At 40.5% G+C, this 14,401-nt stretch overlaps 1 protein-coding gene across 1 annotated transcript; it reads left to right on the plus strand.

Moving 5' to 3' along the window:
- The first annotated feature begins 11,783 nt into the window (after positions 1–11,783).
- Positions 11,784–14,343, plus strand: LOC115203435 (major histocompatibility complex class I-related gene protein). The gene is made up of 2 exons (XM_029768126.1): positions 11,784–11,986; positions 12,085–14,343. The coding sequence occupies exons 1-2, from the start codon at positions 11,929–11,931 to the stop codon at positions 13,104–13,106; spliced, it is 1,080 nt and encodes a 359-aa protein (XP_029623986.1). The 5' UTR covers positions 11,784–11,928; the 3' UTR covers positions 13,107–14,343.
- Positions 14,344–14,401: the final 58 nt, after the last annotated feature.

Genomic DNA, 14,401 nt, shown 5'->3' on the forward strand with positions numbered 1-14,401 from the left:
AAACAGGAAGTGGAAATAGAAAGCATGAAGAGCCACTACACTCTTAGAAAAAAGGGTTCTTCGGCTGTCGTCATAGTAGAACCATTTTTGGTTCCATGTAGAAAATGGAGCCCAAAAGGGTTCTACCTGGAACCAAACAGGTTCTCCTATGGGGACAGCTGAATAACCCTTTTAGATTCTAGATGGAACCTTTTTTTCAAACACGGTATGGATTCTGGCTCTCATTACTAAAGGCTTACCTGAATGGTGAAAATGTAAGAGTATTAATGAAATGTAAAATACATCCAGACCACCCGTACTATAATGTAATGTCAAATACATCCAGACCACTCGAAGTATAATGTAATGTAAAATACATCCAGACCACCCGTAGTATAATGTAATGTAAAATACATTCAGACCACCCGTAGTATAATGTAATGTAAAATACATCCAGACCACCCGTAGTATAATGTAATGTAAAATACATCCAGACCACTCGTAGTATAATGTAATGTCAAATACATCCAGACCACCTGTAGTATAATGTAATGTAAAATACATCCAGACCACCCGTAGTATAATGTAATGGAAAATACACCCATACCACCCGTAGTATAATGAATGTAAAATACATCCAGACCACCCGTAGTATAATGTAATGGAAAATACACCCAGTACCACCCGTAGTATATGTATGTCAAATACATCCAGACCACCCGTAGTAAATGTAATGTAAAATACATCCAGACCACCCGTAGTATAATGTAATGTTAAAATACATCCAGACCACTCGTAGTATAATGAAATGTAAAATACATCCATACCACCCGTAGTATAATGTATGTCAAATACATCCAGACCACCTGTAGTATAATGTAATGTAAAATACATCCAGACCACCCGTAGTATAATGGTAATGTAAAATACATCCAGACCACCTGTAGTATAATGTAATGTAAAATACATCCAGACCACTCGTAGTATAATGTAATGTAAAATACATCCAGACCACCCGTATAATATGTAATGTCAAATATATGCAGACCACCCCGTAGTATAATGAAATGTAAAATACATCCAGACCACCCGTAGTATAATGTAATGTAAATACATCCAGACCACCCGTAGAATAATGAAATGTAAAATACATCCAGACCACCCGTAGTATAATGTAATGTCAAATACATCCAGGACCACTCGTAGTATAATGAAATGTAAAATACATCCAGACCCCCGTAGTATAATGTAATGTAAAATACATCCAGACCACCCGTAGTATAATGTAATGTCAAATATATCCAGACCACCCGTAGTATAATGAAATGTAAAATACATCCAGACCACCGTAGTATAATGTAATGTCATGTTGATTGGATGATCGTTGACCACACAGCTAAAGTACCTGTACTAACACTACCTGTACATAGACATAGCTTCAAAACCTTGGTATTGTGTAGGTGAAGTTAGTTGTGTGATGTTCAACTGAACTACTGGTCTTTTTGACTATTGACAAACCCAGGAACTATTCTATGAAATATTGTGTTGAGGGATGTGATAAATGATCATGTACTGCAGTCAGCAGGAAAATCTATTTCAACTATCAGTACCCCTCTACTCTACATATTAACCCAGGTGGAACCTGGCTCAGACTCCCTTACATCTGTCTGAGAAATGACTTCTCCCAACTGACAGATAAGATATGATATCAATCAGTCAGTCATTCAGCCTCACTGTATCTTTGCTGTAAATGACTGGTCAGCTGTAGTCGCAGGGGTGGAGGATGCACCCCAAATGGCACCCTATTCCCTATATAGTGCACTATATTTGACCAAAGCCCTTAGAGCTCCATACACTGAGTGGACTAAAACATTATGAACACCTGCCTTTTCCATGACATAGACTGACCAGGTGAAAGATATGATCCCTAATCAATGTCACTTAAATCAGTGTAGATGAAGGGGAGGATACAGGGTAAAGAAGGAGTTTTAAGCCTTGAGACAATTGAGAAATGAATTGTGTATGTGTGCCATTCAGAGGGTGAATGGGCAAGTCGAAAGATTTAAGTGCATTTCACAGGGAAAAATTACCCAAGTAAAAGTCAACAAGAAATATAATACTTGAGTAAAAGTCTAAAGTATTTAGTTTACATATACTTAAGTAAAAATAATTTCAAGTTCCTTATATTAAGCAAACCTGTCACGACTTCCACTGAAGTCGGTCCCTCTCCTTGTTCGGTGGTCGAAGTCACCGGTCTTCTAGCCATCACCGCTCCACCTTTAATTTTCCATTTGTTTGTCTTGTTTTCCCCACACCTGGTTCACATTCCCTCATCAGACTAAATGTATATTACCCTCGGTTTCCCCCATGTCTGTGTGTGGAATTGTTCTTTGTGTAGGGTGTTAGGCTACAGACTGGCTTGCGCTAGGTTTGTTTCAAACCTAGGTTTGTTCGTTTTGTTTAATCCGGTTCATGTTACTGTGGTTTGTGCTTTGTGCTGTCTCGCCTGTGCCTTTGGGCCAGGGTGTATATTAAAGTTCTCCTGTTATCACCCATCTCTGCTCTCCTTGCGCCTGACTTCCCGGCAACCAGTCACTCACCCTATTATAAAACCAGACGGCACACTTGTTTTTTAAATTTACGGAAAGCCAGGGGCACACTCCAACACTCAGACATAATTACAACAAAGCATTGGTGCTTATTGAGTCCGCCAGATCAGAGGCGGTCAGGATGACCAGGGATGTTCTCTTGATAAGTGTGTGAATTGGACCATTTTCCTGTCCTGCTAATCATTCAAAATGTACCGAGTACTTTTGGGTGTCAGGGAAAATGTATGGAGTAAAAAGTACATTATTTTCTTTAAGAATGTAGCTAGTACGAGTAAAAGTACACATTTTAAAAAATATAAATAGTAATGTACAGATACCCCAAAAATCGACTTAAGTACTTGAAAGTATTTTACATAAGTACTTCACGCCACTGATTCCTTACCGTGCTGTTCACGTCCTGACCAGCAGAGGGAGTAGTGTTTAGTATTTTGGTCAGGACGTGGCAGAGGGACGTTTGTTTTGTATGGTGGGGGTTTTGTGTGTGTTGTAGAGGGGTGTTTGATTTATGTGTTCCTGGTTTTTGGGTGTATGTTCTAGGTTAGTATGTTCTAGGTGTTATTTCTGCATTTTGTCTAGTTTAGGTTTTCTATGTTTAGGTGTGACTCAATTGGAGGCAGGTGTTCTCATTGCCTCTGATTGAGAGTCCTATATATGGGTATTGTTTGGTGTATTGTTGTGGGAGATTGTTTCTTGTTTTGCCTGTGTGAGCCTGGACAAGACTGTTTTGTTGTCCGTTCGTTCTTCATTTAGTTATTTCGGTGTTTTCTTGATTTAAAATAAATACAAGATGAGCATCCACATTTCCTGCTTGCGTTTTTGGTCCTCCATTCCCGACTACAACCATTACACGTGCACTCCTTTTCGTGGTGCACCATATAGGGAATAGGGTGCCATTTGGGACCAGAAACTAGTCAATGTGCTGAAAATGACACTTACCTCTGCCTTGAAAGTCTCACTAAACCACAGAAACTCAGCGAGTCATCGTGAGGATGTCTCGACCTAGTGTTAAGAGGTAACAGGGTTTGCAAAGATGAGATATCTTCAATATTAAATAAGCTAAGAGGGGAGGCGGGGGCTGAGAGAGAGTGCTGCTATTGGAACAGGTGAGGAGTCAGAATGTCAGTTGGTCCCTGACTGTGTATCTCTTTAATGGTTGAGTTCATACACACATATGTATTATTTCATGCACACACACACATACATGCACACAGAAACAAAAGTATAATTTCTCATAAGCAGTTCCCTCATGGCAAAAACATGCGTTTCTTTTAATTGGATTTCATTAAAGTGGTGTGACTGAAGCCGGAGGGAAGGAAACAACTTGTTTGAATCAACAGGAAACAGTATTGTATATGGGTGTGACTGAGACAGACCTGCCAACCTTGAAGAATTGAGTACCACTTCAGCACGTAAACCGGCACCCCGGCCCTGCGACGGCACGTGTGTGACACCACACACTGCTCAAACCATAGGCAAATGCACCTTGTTTAGCCTAATGATGTTGGCAGAAGACTGCCTCAGTATGAATGGGAGCCCATAGACTGTTATGGTATTTGGAGTCGTCAAATATATCAAACAATGTAGCCAACACAGAAGTCTGTGTCAGGGATTTCGTCGTCGTCAGACGATATGGCGAAATCATCGTCGGAAAAGGAGGACCAAATGCAGCAGGACTGTGTTTGTTCATTTTGAACATTTATTAACTCAAAATGAATACCAAAAACAACAAAACAAACTCACGATATACTGACAGTCTTCTCAGGCTCACATACGCTAGACAAAGAACAATCTCCCACAAATGACAAACACACCCTAATATATGGGACTCTCAATCAAGGCAAATAGACAACACCTGCCTTCAATTGAGAGTCCCAACCCCAATTAACCAAACATAGAAGAAGACTCACTAGACTAAACATAGAATACATGAATATCAGACAGTGCCCAACAAACCCCGGAATACTTAAATCAAATGCCCTTCTAGAAAAACACCACCCTGAACCACATAAAACAAATACCCTCTGCCACGTCCTGACCAAACTACAATAACAATTAACCCTTATACTGGCCAGGACGTGACAGTCTGCTGTTTGATCCTAAATGAAATTGAGGTGGTCTCAATGACACTCACATGTTTCTAGGTTAACTTTAGGGGTAATTATTATTCTATATAATAGGTGTCTTATGTGGATAGTCTAGGAAAAATGTAAACGGGGGGATTTCTGAATAATTAAATGACTGGCAGCAATATAGTAGTGTAGCTAACTACAGGCTATTTGGAATATGAAACAACTGGACTAGGTCTATATGAGCTGGTTCCAGATCTCCATCCCTGACCTCATCCTTCCAGTTAGGTCTGACTACTAGCTGCCATTCATTCAACATGCCTTGTTGTCATTGGTGAACTGACTATTATGTCATTATACTGTTGACATACAGCTATATCAAGAGGACAGATCAACAACTGATTAATTAACATAGGTCTACTAAACTTGAACAGTCTAACATAACTGATGGTATCAGTGGAACAGCTCTCTCTGCCATGTCTGTTTCCATCCATGCAGGCGACGCGCACTGAACTACCGCAAACACTGTACGTTTCCCTGGCTCGTCAATGCGCCCGCGCCTACTACCATTGAGATCAAAACACGTGCGGGCAAGAAAGTGTTCTCGCTTAGTTGATTAACAACGTTGTAGCTAACAACCTTGGTCATAATGACGCCTTAGCAAGGGAGGCTAACTACGAAATGATAGTGGTTATGGGCTTGACAAACACATACAATTTTGGAAAATATATTTGGCCAAACAGTTCATTCTCCATTTTCCCAGGAGAATAGAGGATAGACAGTATACAGTGGGAGCTTAACCTAAAGAGAGAGAACGAAGGAAGGAGAGAGAAAGAGAGAGACAGAAAGAGGGAAAAACATGGAGAAAGAGAGAGAGAAAGAGAGAGACAGATCGTGACAGAAAGAGAGAGATGGGAGAGAAGACGATCTTGAAATCTCAAGGCTACAGTCGAAACCACTCCTCCTGAGATCCTTCTGCCTCATCAATAATCAATAACCTGTCATGTTTTCCTGAGTAACTTACCCTGATCCCAGTCATTAAATATGAACTGTTTACATCAACATGTATAATGCAGAACTAAATTAAGGAACTTAAGGTTAGTGTTATTGTGGAAAGTGGATGCTTTTCAATTAGTGTTATTGACGTTAGAATTTTACATTTACTGATGTATAATTTTTGGCTAATGATTCTACTATTGGCTGCTATAGTCGATAGATGCATTCATTTGAAAATGAAGAAATACTGTATGGTGCTTATTAATTTCTGTCTTCCAGTGAGGTGGGCTATGTAGGTGTGTGTGTATGCACATATGAGTGTGTAAATAAGTGTGTGTGTGTGTGTGTGTGTGTGTGTGTGTGTTATCGTGACTTTTGAGTGTTCTCATGAGTGAGTAAGCTTGTGAGTGTGTGTGTAGTTGTTAGTGACTGTGTGTGTACTCGTGTGTGTGTGTGTGTGTGTAGTTGTTAGTGACTATGTGTGTACTCGTGTGTGGTGTGTGTGTGTGTGTGGTGTGTGTGTGGTGTGTGTGTGTTGTGTGTGTGTGTGTGTGTGTGTGTGTGTGTGTGTGTGCATGAGTCTGCGAGTGAGTGTGTGTATAAGTGTGTGTGTGTTAGGCCTTACCACTCCAGTCGTTCATTAGCACCATGCCAAAGATGTGTTGGTGGGCTCTCTCTATGGGAATGGGCTCACCAAGACGATTACCTCCACCTACAAAGAATGCCTGAGAGAGAAAGAGAGAGAGAGAGAGACATGGGGAAAGAGAGCCAGCGAGAGAGAGAGAGAGAGACATAGAGAGAGCCAGCGAGAGAGAGAGAGACATAGAGAGAAAGAGAGCCAGCGAGAGAGAGAGAGAAACAGAGCCAGCGAGAGAGAGACAGAGAGAGAAAGAGAGCCAGCGAGAGAGAGACAGAGAAAGGAGATAAAAGGCAGAGAGAGAGAGTGAGAGAGTGAGAGCGACAGATCATTGTTTTGTGATGCCATTGATATGAACCATCTCCTTGGTTGTAATAAAGTGTAGCTATATAAATTGTATACTGACCATCTCCAGCTCAATGTCCAGCTGCTTGGACTGGCCAAACACAGGAGGCTTAGCTAAGAGAGAACACAATGGAAGAGGAGGACCGTTAGTGAGGGACACAAAAACAGTGACACTTGTCTGAGAGGTTTTTGTGTGTGTGTGTGTATATGTGTGTGTGTGTGTGTGTGTGTGTGTGTGTGTGTGTGTGTGTGTGTGTGTGTGTGTGTGTGTGTGTGGTGTGTGTGGTGTGGTTGTGATGACTCGATTATGACACGGGTATGGATTTTCTCAAGGAAGAAAAGCAGTGCATCGTGGCCATTGAATAGACCTACCCTCCTAGCATACTGCACTATTGGCTACATAAGGTAGACCCATGTAGCTATAAGGAGGTCTTCCCTGTGGCTCAGTTGGTAGAGCATGGTGTTTGCAATGCCGGATTCCCACAGGGGGGCCAGTACAAAAAATATATATTTCTATGTTTGTTCTAGTTCTTCTATTTCTATGTTTAGTTTATTGGGTTGAACCTCAATTTGAGGCAGCTGTTCCTCATTGCCTCTAATTAAAGGTCCTATTTAGTAGGGGTGTTTTCCATGGGTTTTGTGGGTGGTATGTTCCATGTATAGCTGTGTAGCCTTACAGGACTGTGTGTGTGTGTGTGTGTGTGTGTGTGTGTGTGTGTGTGTGTGTGGTGTGTGGTGTGTTGGTGTGTGTGTGTGTGTGTTGTGTGTGTGTGTGTGTGTGTGTGTCGTCGTCTGTTATTTTTTTTAAGTGTTCACGTTTATCCAAATAAAAAAGGAAGATGAGCACAATACCTGCTGCTCCTTGGTCCACTTTTTATGACGCATATGACAAATAGTAATATTTAAAATGACTAAATCGGGTAATTTTGTATACATCTATTTACATTTGCATCGGGCCGCTTCTGGGGGGATTCTGGTAAGATGCCGGCAAAGTCGTCTGAATTCTGGTAGACGGAAAATGTATTTGGGCCGATTCTGGCCAGTCATTCATTTTGATTCCGGGCCGAGTCCGACATCCGATTCCGGGCCGATTCAATCAGTTCCGGCCCCTCGGAAGAGGGACGCTTCTGGGCCGATTCCTCATTGCTAGCTGGGTAGAAAGCTTTTATTGGGAAATGAATCTGTTTGATTGTAGTCAGTGCCATGAAAAGTCATTTTCTATTTTACAGTATGCACACCTCTCATTCTAAACATTATTTGTTAAGTGTTACTTTCCCCAGTCAAAAATTCAAGGCCGGACCACATAAAACATATGATTTTGAATATAAGATTTAGCAGTTTAACCTGTTGGGGCTAGGGGGCAGTATTTGCACGGCCGAATAAAAAATGTACCCCATTTAAACTGGTTACTACTCTTGCCCAGAAACTAGAATATGCATATATGAGAAGATTCCATACAGGAAGTGACCTGTCTAACAATTTGTTGTCCTTCTGTTGCATCTCTATTGAAAATACAGCATCTCTGCTGTAACGTGACATTTTCTAAGGCTTCCATTGGCTCTCAGAAGGCGCCAGAAAGTATAGTGGGGTGTCTGCTGTCTCTGGGCAAAGAACAGCAGGAGAATTTGTGAGTGGTCAGCCTGGGGACAGTGACACTGGAGATGTGCGTTCATGAGAATTCTCAATTTTTTTCTTTCAGCCTTTGAATGAATACAATGTCGCCCCGGTTGGAATATTATCGCTATTTTACGAGAAAAATAGCATAACAATTTATTTTAAACAGCATTTGACATGCTTCGAAGTACGGTAATGGAATATTTTGAATTTTTTTGTCACGAAATGCGCTCGCACGTCACCCTTCGGATTCACCCTTCCTGAACGCACAAACAAAATGGAGCTATGAATTATTTGGAACAAAAACAACATTTGATGTTGAAGTAGAAGTCCTGGGAGTGCATTCTGACGAAGAACAGCAAAGGTAATCCAATTTTTCTAATAGTAATTCTGAGTTTAGGTTGTCCCAAACTTGGTGGGTGTCAAAATAGCTAGCCGTGATGGCCGGGCTATGTACTCAGAATATTGCAAAATGTGCTTTCGCCGAAAAGCTATTTTAAAATCTGTCAATGCGATTGCATAAAGGAGTTCTGTATCTATAATTCTTAAAATCATTGTTATGTATTTTGTGAACGTTTATCGTGAGTAATTTAGTAAATTCACCGGAAGTTTGCAGTGGGTATGCTAGTTCTGAACATCACATGCTAATGTAAAAAGATGGTTTTTGATATAAATATGAACTTGATTGAACAAAACATGCATGTATTGTATAACATAATGTCCTAGTAGTGTCATCTGATGAAGATCATCAAAGGTTAGTGCTGCATTTAGCTGTGGTTTTGGTTTTTGTGACATATATGCTTGCTTTGAAAATGGCTAGTGATTAATTTTGGCAGGGTACTCTCCTGACATAATCTAATGTTTTGCTTTCGCTGTAAAGCCTTTTTGAAATCGGACAATGTGGTTATATTAACGAGAGTCTTTAAAATGGTGTAAAGTAGTGATATGTTTGAGAAATTGAAGTTATAGCATTTTTTAGGTATTTGTATTTCGCAAGCGTCCCACCTAGCCCAGCGAAGTTAACCATTATTTTATGATGAGCTAAAGCTAATGTCTCCATTCCACATTTTGAAATAAGTATCCTTCCATATTACTGTCACACCTGCTCCCGCTCTTTCCCCCTGACGCTCGAGGGTGCCAGGCTGCCCTGCATTACGCACTCCTGCCTTCCCTCGTCACGAACATCAGTGATATTGGACTCACCTGGACTCACTCAATCACCTGTTTATTACCTCCCCTATATTTCTCAGTTCCCCAGCTCTGTTCCCCGCTGCTGCATTGTTTGTCATGTGTCCCTGTTACCGTGTTCTGACACTGTTCCTGTCTTGTTCTATGTCTGTTCCCGAATAAATGTCTGACCCCCCGTACCAGCTTCTCCTGTCCGGCGTTGGTCTTTACAATTACCTGCTTCTTAATGAAACCAACCAGATTAGCCCTTTGAGCTAAAGCTTAGGGCCACTGGCCATATTAGATTCCCTAAACCCTGCTTTGTGCATTTTCCCATGTAAAGTCCATAAACATCTACAGCTCTGGAAAAAATTAAGAGACCACTGCAAAATTATCAGTTTCTCTGGTTTTACTATTTATAGGTAAGTGTTTGGGTAAAATGAAAATGTTTGTTTTATTCTATAAACTACTGACAACATTTCTCCCAAATTCCAAATAAAAATAAAAATATTGTCATTTAGAAAATGTATTTGCACGAAATGGTCAAAATAACAAAAAGGATGCAGTGTTGTCATACCTCAATTAATGCAAAGAAAACAAGTTCATATTCATTTTTAAACAACACAATACTATAGTTTTAACTTAGGAAGAGTTCAGAAATCAATATTTGGTGGAATAACCCGGATCTTTCAATTACAGCTTTCATGCGTCTTGGCATGCCCTCCAGTCTTTCACATTGATGTTGAGTGACTTTATGCCACTCCTTTCGCAAAAAATTCAAGCAGTTCGGCTTTGTTTGATGACTTGTGACCATCCATCTTCCTGTAGATCACATTCCAGAGGTTTTCAATGGGGTTCAGGTCTGGAGATTGGGTTGGCCATGACAGGGTCTTGATCTGGTGGTCCTCCATCCACATGTTGATTGACCTGGCTGTGAGGCATGGAGCATTGTCCTGCTGGAAAAACACATCCTCAGAGTTGGGGAACATTGTCAGAGCAGAAGGAAGCAAGTTTTCTTCCAGGACAACATTGTACGTGGCTTGATTCATCAGTCCTTCACAAAGACAAATCTGCCCGATTCCATCCTTGCTGAATGTTAGGAGAATTAACATTCTCAATGTGAACTTCAATTAAAATACTCAGTCTGCAACCCGGAATTTGTAAGATTCTGGTTGAATAACACAGACAGAGTCCCAGCTTACAAGATGCAGAATGTTTATTCACGAGTACGTTCTGAAGTCCATTGTACAGAGACATCGATTATATACTACGCACACACATACACACAAACATTAAGGCCCCAGATCTCTTAACACTGTAGATCATTACCTAGCTGACAATTTCATTCCTCTGAGATTAGGGAAACCTTGAGGGGTCCTCCCTCTCATATCATAAAGCCTCAGAGTTCAAGCTAGGGCAGGTCAACCACAGTTTAACAGTTCTTGGTGTTTACTTAAACACACAGACACACATTCTTCTCTTTCCCAGTCCAACCTCGTTACGATGTATGCTTAACCCATTAGTTACTCATTCTACATGCTATATAGACCATATCCCTAATAGTTCAGTTTCAGGGTAGAATTATTTAATCATTACATTCAAACATATAAATCCCTTAACACTGAAGCACCCCCAGATCATCACCGATCCTCCACCAAATTTCACAGTGGGTGTGAGACATTGTGGCTTGTAATCCTCTCCAGGTCTCGTACCCACTGTGAAATTTGGTGGAGGATCGGTGATGATCTGTGGGTCACCGATTTGCCACCAAATTTCACAGTGGGGACGCATGAATCAAGCCACGTACAAGGTTGTCCTGGAAGAAAACTTGCTTCCTTCTGCTCTGACAATGTTCCCCAACTCTGAGGATTGTTTTTTCCCAAACACATACTTAGAATAGTAAAACCAGAGAAACTGATCATTTTGCAGTGGTCTTTTCATTTTTTCCAGAGCTGTATATCTAACCTACATTTAATACGGCACCCCTATTCCCTACATGGTTTACTATGGGCCCTGGTCAAAAGTAGTGCACTATATAGAATACGGGGTGCCATTTGGGATGCATCCATTATCACTGGCTTTAGTAATTCCAGTGACATACATTTTTTCCCTATAATCTCGCAAATCTCTGTTTTGGACGAGACTAACTTTATGTCCAAAGTTATCCTATTTACACTTTGTTGTCAATTTTGACACTAGAATAAATGTTTCTGACTCATATCGATGCCACATTGGCCATTTTCTAAACGAGAAGTTACTTTTAAGGGGAAGTTGCTCTTTAATGGCAGGAAGCATAGAAATAGCAGACATTTCACAGATCTACCGCTTCTCAGACTTGCTACAATGAGAATGACAGATCTATAACTCATTTCTATGTGAATTTGGTATCGTCTCCCAAAAAGCCACATAGCCAACTGCGTAGCATATTGTTTTTCATAGCTAATAGAAGGGGGAAGTCTGTCAGACACACTTTAGAGCTTAGAAACTTGCTACACGAGGAAACATTTTCTAAATCATGGGCAAACTGTCTATCTTTTTGCTTGTTCTTTCCTTTTACACCATTGTCAACGCAGGTAAGATGGACTATCTACTTTCTCTTACCTCATTTAATGATGTTTTATGTTATAAAATATAAAATGTCCATAACTATATATTATAACTCCTCTCCCAGGTTCAGGATCACATTCTCTGTGGGCACTTGCAACATATATAAGAGGAGAGACACCTTTCCCTGAGTTTACGGTTGTGGTGATGTTGGATGATGTTCAAGTGACTTACTATGACTCCAACATGAAACACTTCATCTACAGGGGACATAACACCTCAGACAAAATACATGATGACGAAGCTAAGAACGGAGATTTTGTATTTGGAGTTATGTACCACCACATGAAAGAGAGATACTTTCACCTAAAGCACCACTTGAATCTCACAGAAGGTGTTCAAGTTCAGCAAAGAATGGCTGGCTGTGAGATGTTGGACAATGGTGAACCAGCACTGATCATGACAAAGAACAATTTCAATGCAGTTTTTGCAGATCATGCAATATATTACAACATTACACATTTTACATATGATGCTGGTAAACTACTTCAAGGATGGGATGGGATGAGGCAAGCACAAGAAAAAATTCTTTACGAGAATGTTTTACTTACCCTTTGCATCAGAACACTGAAGACTCTCCTGAAAAGAGAGAAGAACATTGTGATGCGTAAAGTTCCTCCCAGACTCAGGTTGATAAAGAAAGAGGTTTCTGGAGGGTTTCAGGTGAGCTGCCTGGCGTTTGGTTTCTACCCCCGCCACATCAACCTGACCCTGCTGAGAGACGGCCAGCCAGTGGCAGAACAGGAGCTGACAGGGGGGGAGGTGCTGCCTAGTGGAGATGGGACCTACCAGCTGAGGAAGAGTCTGGAGGTCAGTACTGATGAGCTAAAGAAGAGACACAACTACACCTGTACTGCCTCTCACCTCAGTCTGGACAACAAGCTGGATGTCAGTTGGGAGTCTGGGGCAGAGAGAGTTCACCTGTCCACCCTCTCAGTTCTACTGATGATGCTGCTGATTCTTATTCTATTGGTCACATTCATTTGTGTCAAAAGGAGGTGGAGTAACACTGCCTCCCAGTCTGAACTTGCCAACGTTGATGCAAAAGTGTCAGAGGAAATGAACCTTTCTTCAGTTTCTGAGACCTAACATATTCTTGGGACACGGATGCAGCTTTGTCAATTCAGCTCAGTTCACAATGAAAATATGACTGCCAGAGCACCCATCAGAGCAGACACAAAATGTACGAATGAATCTGATATTGCTAGTTGATCTTCCCCTCAAAAACAGACTGTAAAGTATCAGTATGGGGAGACTGCTGACAATAACAAATATCTGGGCATTAGTCTAGATCTGCATTTATATATTTGATATGCTGGTTTGGCGTCCTGAGCATTAACAAAGGTAATCTGTTAGTTATTTTGTGATGTAATCTGTCATTTCTAATCATGAATATTCATTAACTGTACAATTCTATCTGTGCTGTATTAGCTGATATCCAGTATCTTAACCAGAAGGAGAATCATGTGATCATGTGTAGGTCTATTTATTTATTATTGGAAAGACTTTACAGTGTCTCTGTTGTATTGTATGTGGTGTATATTACCCCCAGGCTGTACAATAATACCTTTATTACAGAATATAAAATGTAGCCTAATCGATTAATGGATTGATTCATGTTAACTACGACATTAATTTAAACAATGTCAAGTATACCGTAACTTCTCTCAAGAACTTGTTTATCACGGTGGAAGGGAGAGATATCTGACCCTATTTCTCTCCAGTTTAAGACTGGCATGAGGAATAAACTAAGGTAAATGTTGTATGCATTATAAACAATTAAACCGTTTTTTGATAGAACAGCTTTAGTGGGGACTGAATCTGTTGGATTGTCAGTGCCATGAAAAGTCATTTTCTATTTTGCAATATGCACACCACTTCTTCTAAACATATATTTTTTAGTGTTACCTTTCCCCAGTCAAAAATGCAGGCCTACATTTCCACTCCAAGGCTGGACCACAACATTAAACACTGCTTTTGAATATAAGATCTAGTTTAATTAACTGTTATTTTGTATTGAACACTGAATGTTATATTAAAAGGCTGCAAAGCCAATGTCTCCATTCCACATTTTGAAATAAGTATCCTTCCATGTTACCTGCTTCCTAATGAGACCAACAAGATTGAACCTCGGTCTCCTGTGAACCATAATACTGTGTTAGCCATCTGGTACTATTGAGACACCTCTTGCACTGAGATGCAGTGCCTTAGACAGCTGCGCCACTTTTGAACCCACTCATTAAATATCCTAAAGGTAGAAAAAAGGCAGAATTGTATTTGTCTTGGAGACTAATGACTAATAAAGAGTAAATGCCATTTGTCAATCTGAAATGAATCAGAGTTTGTGCCGCCTACCCTTTTCCAAATCAAGTATTGTTCATTGT

Source organism: Salmo trutta, chromosome 12 (genome assembly GCF_901001165.1).
Source record: "Salmo trutta chromosome 12, fSalTru1.1, whole genome shotgun sequence".
Taxonomy (NCBI): Eukaryota; Metazoa; Chordata; class Actinopteri; order Salmoniformes; family Salmonidae; genus Salmo; species Salmo trutta.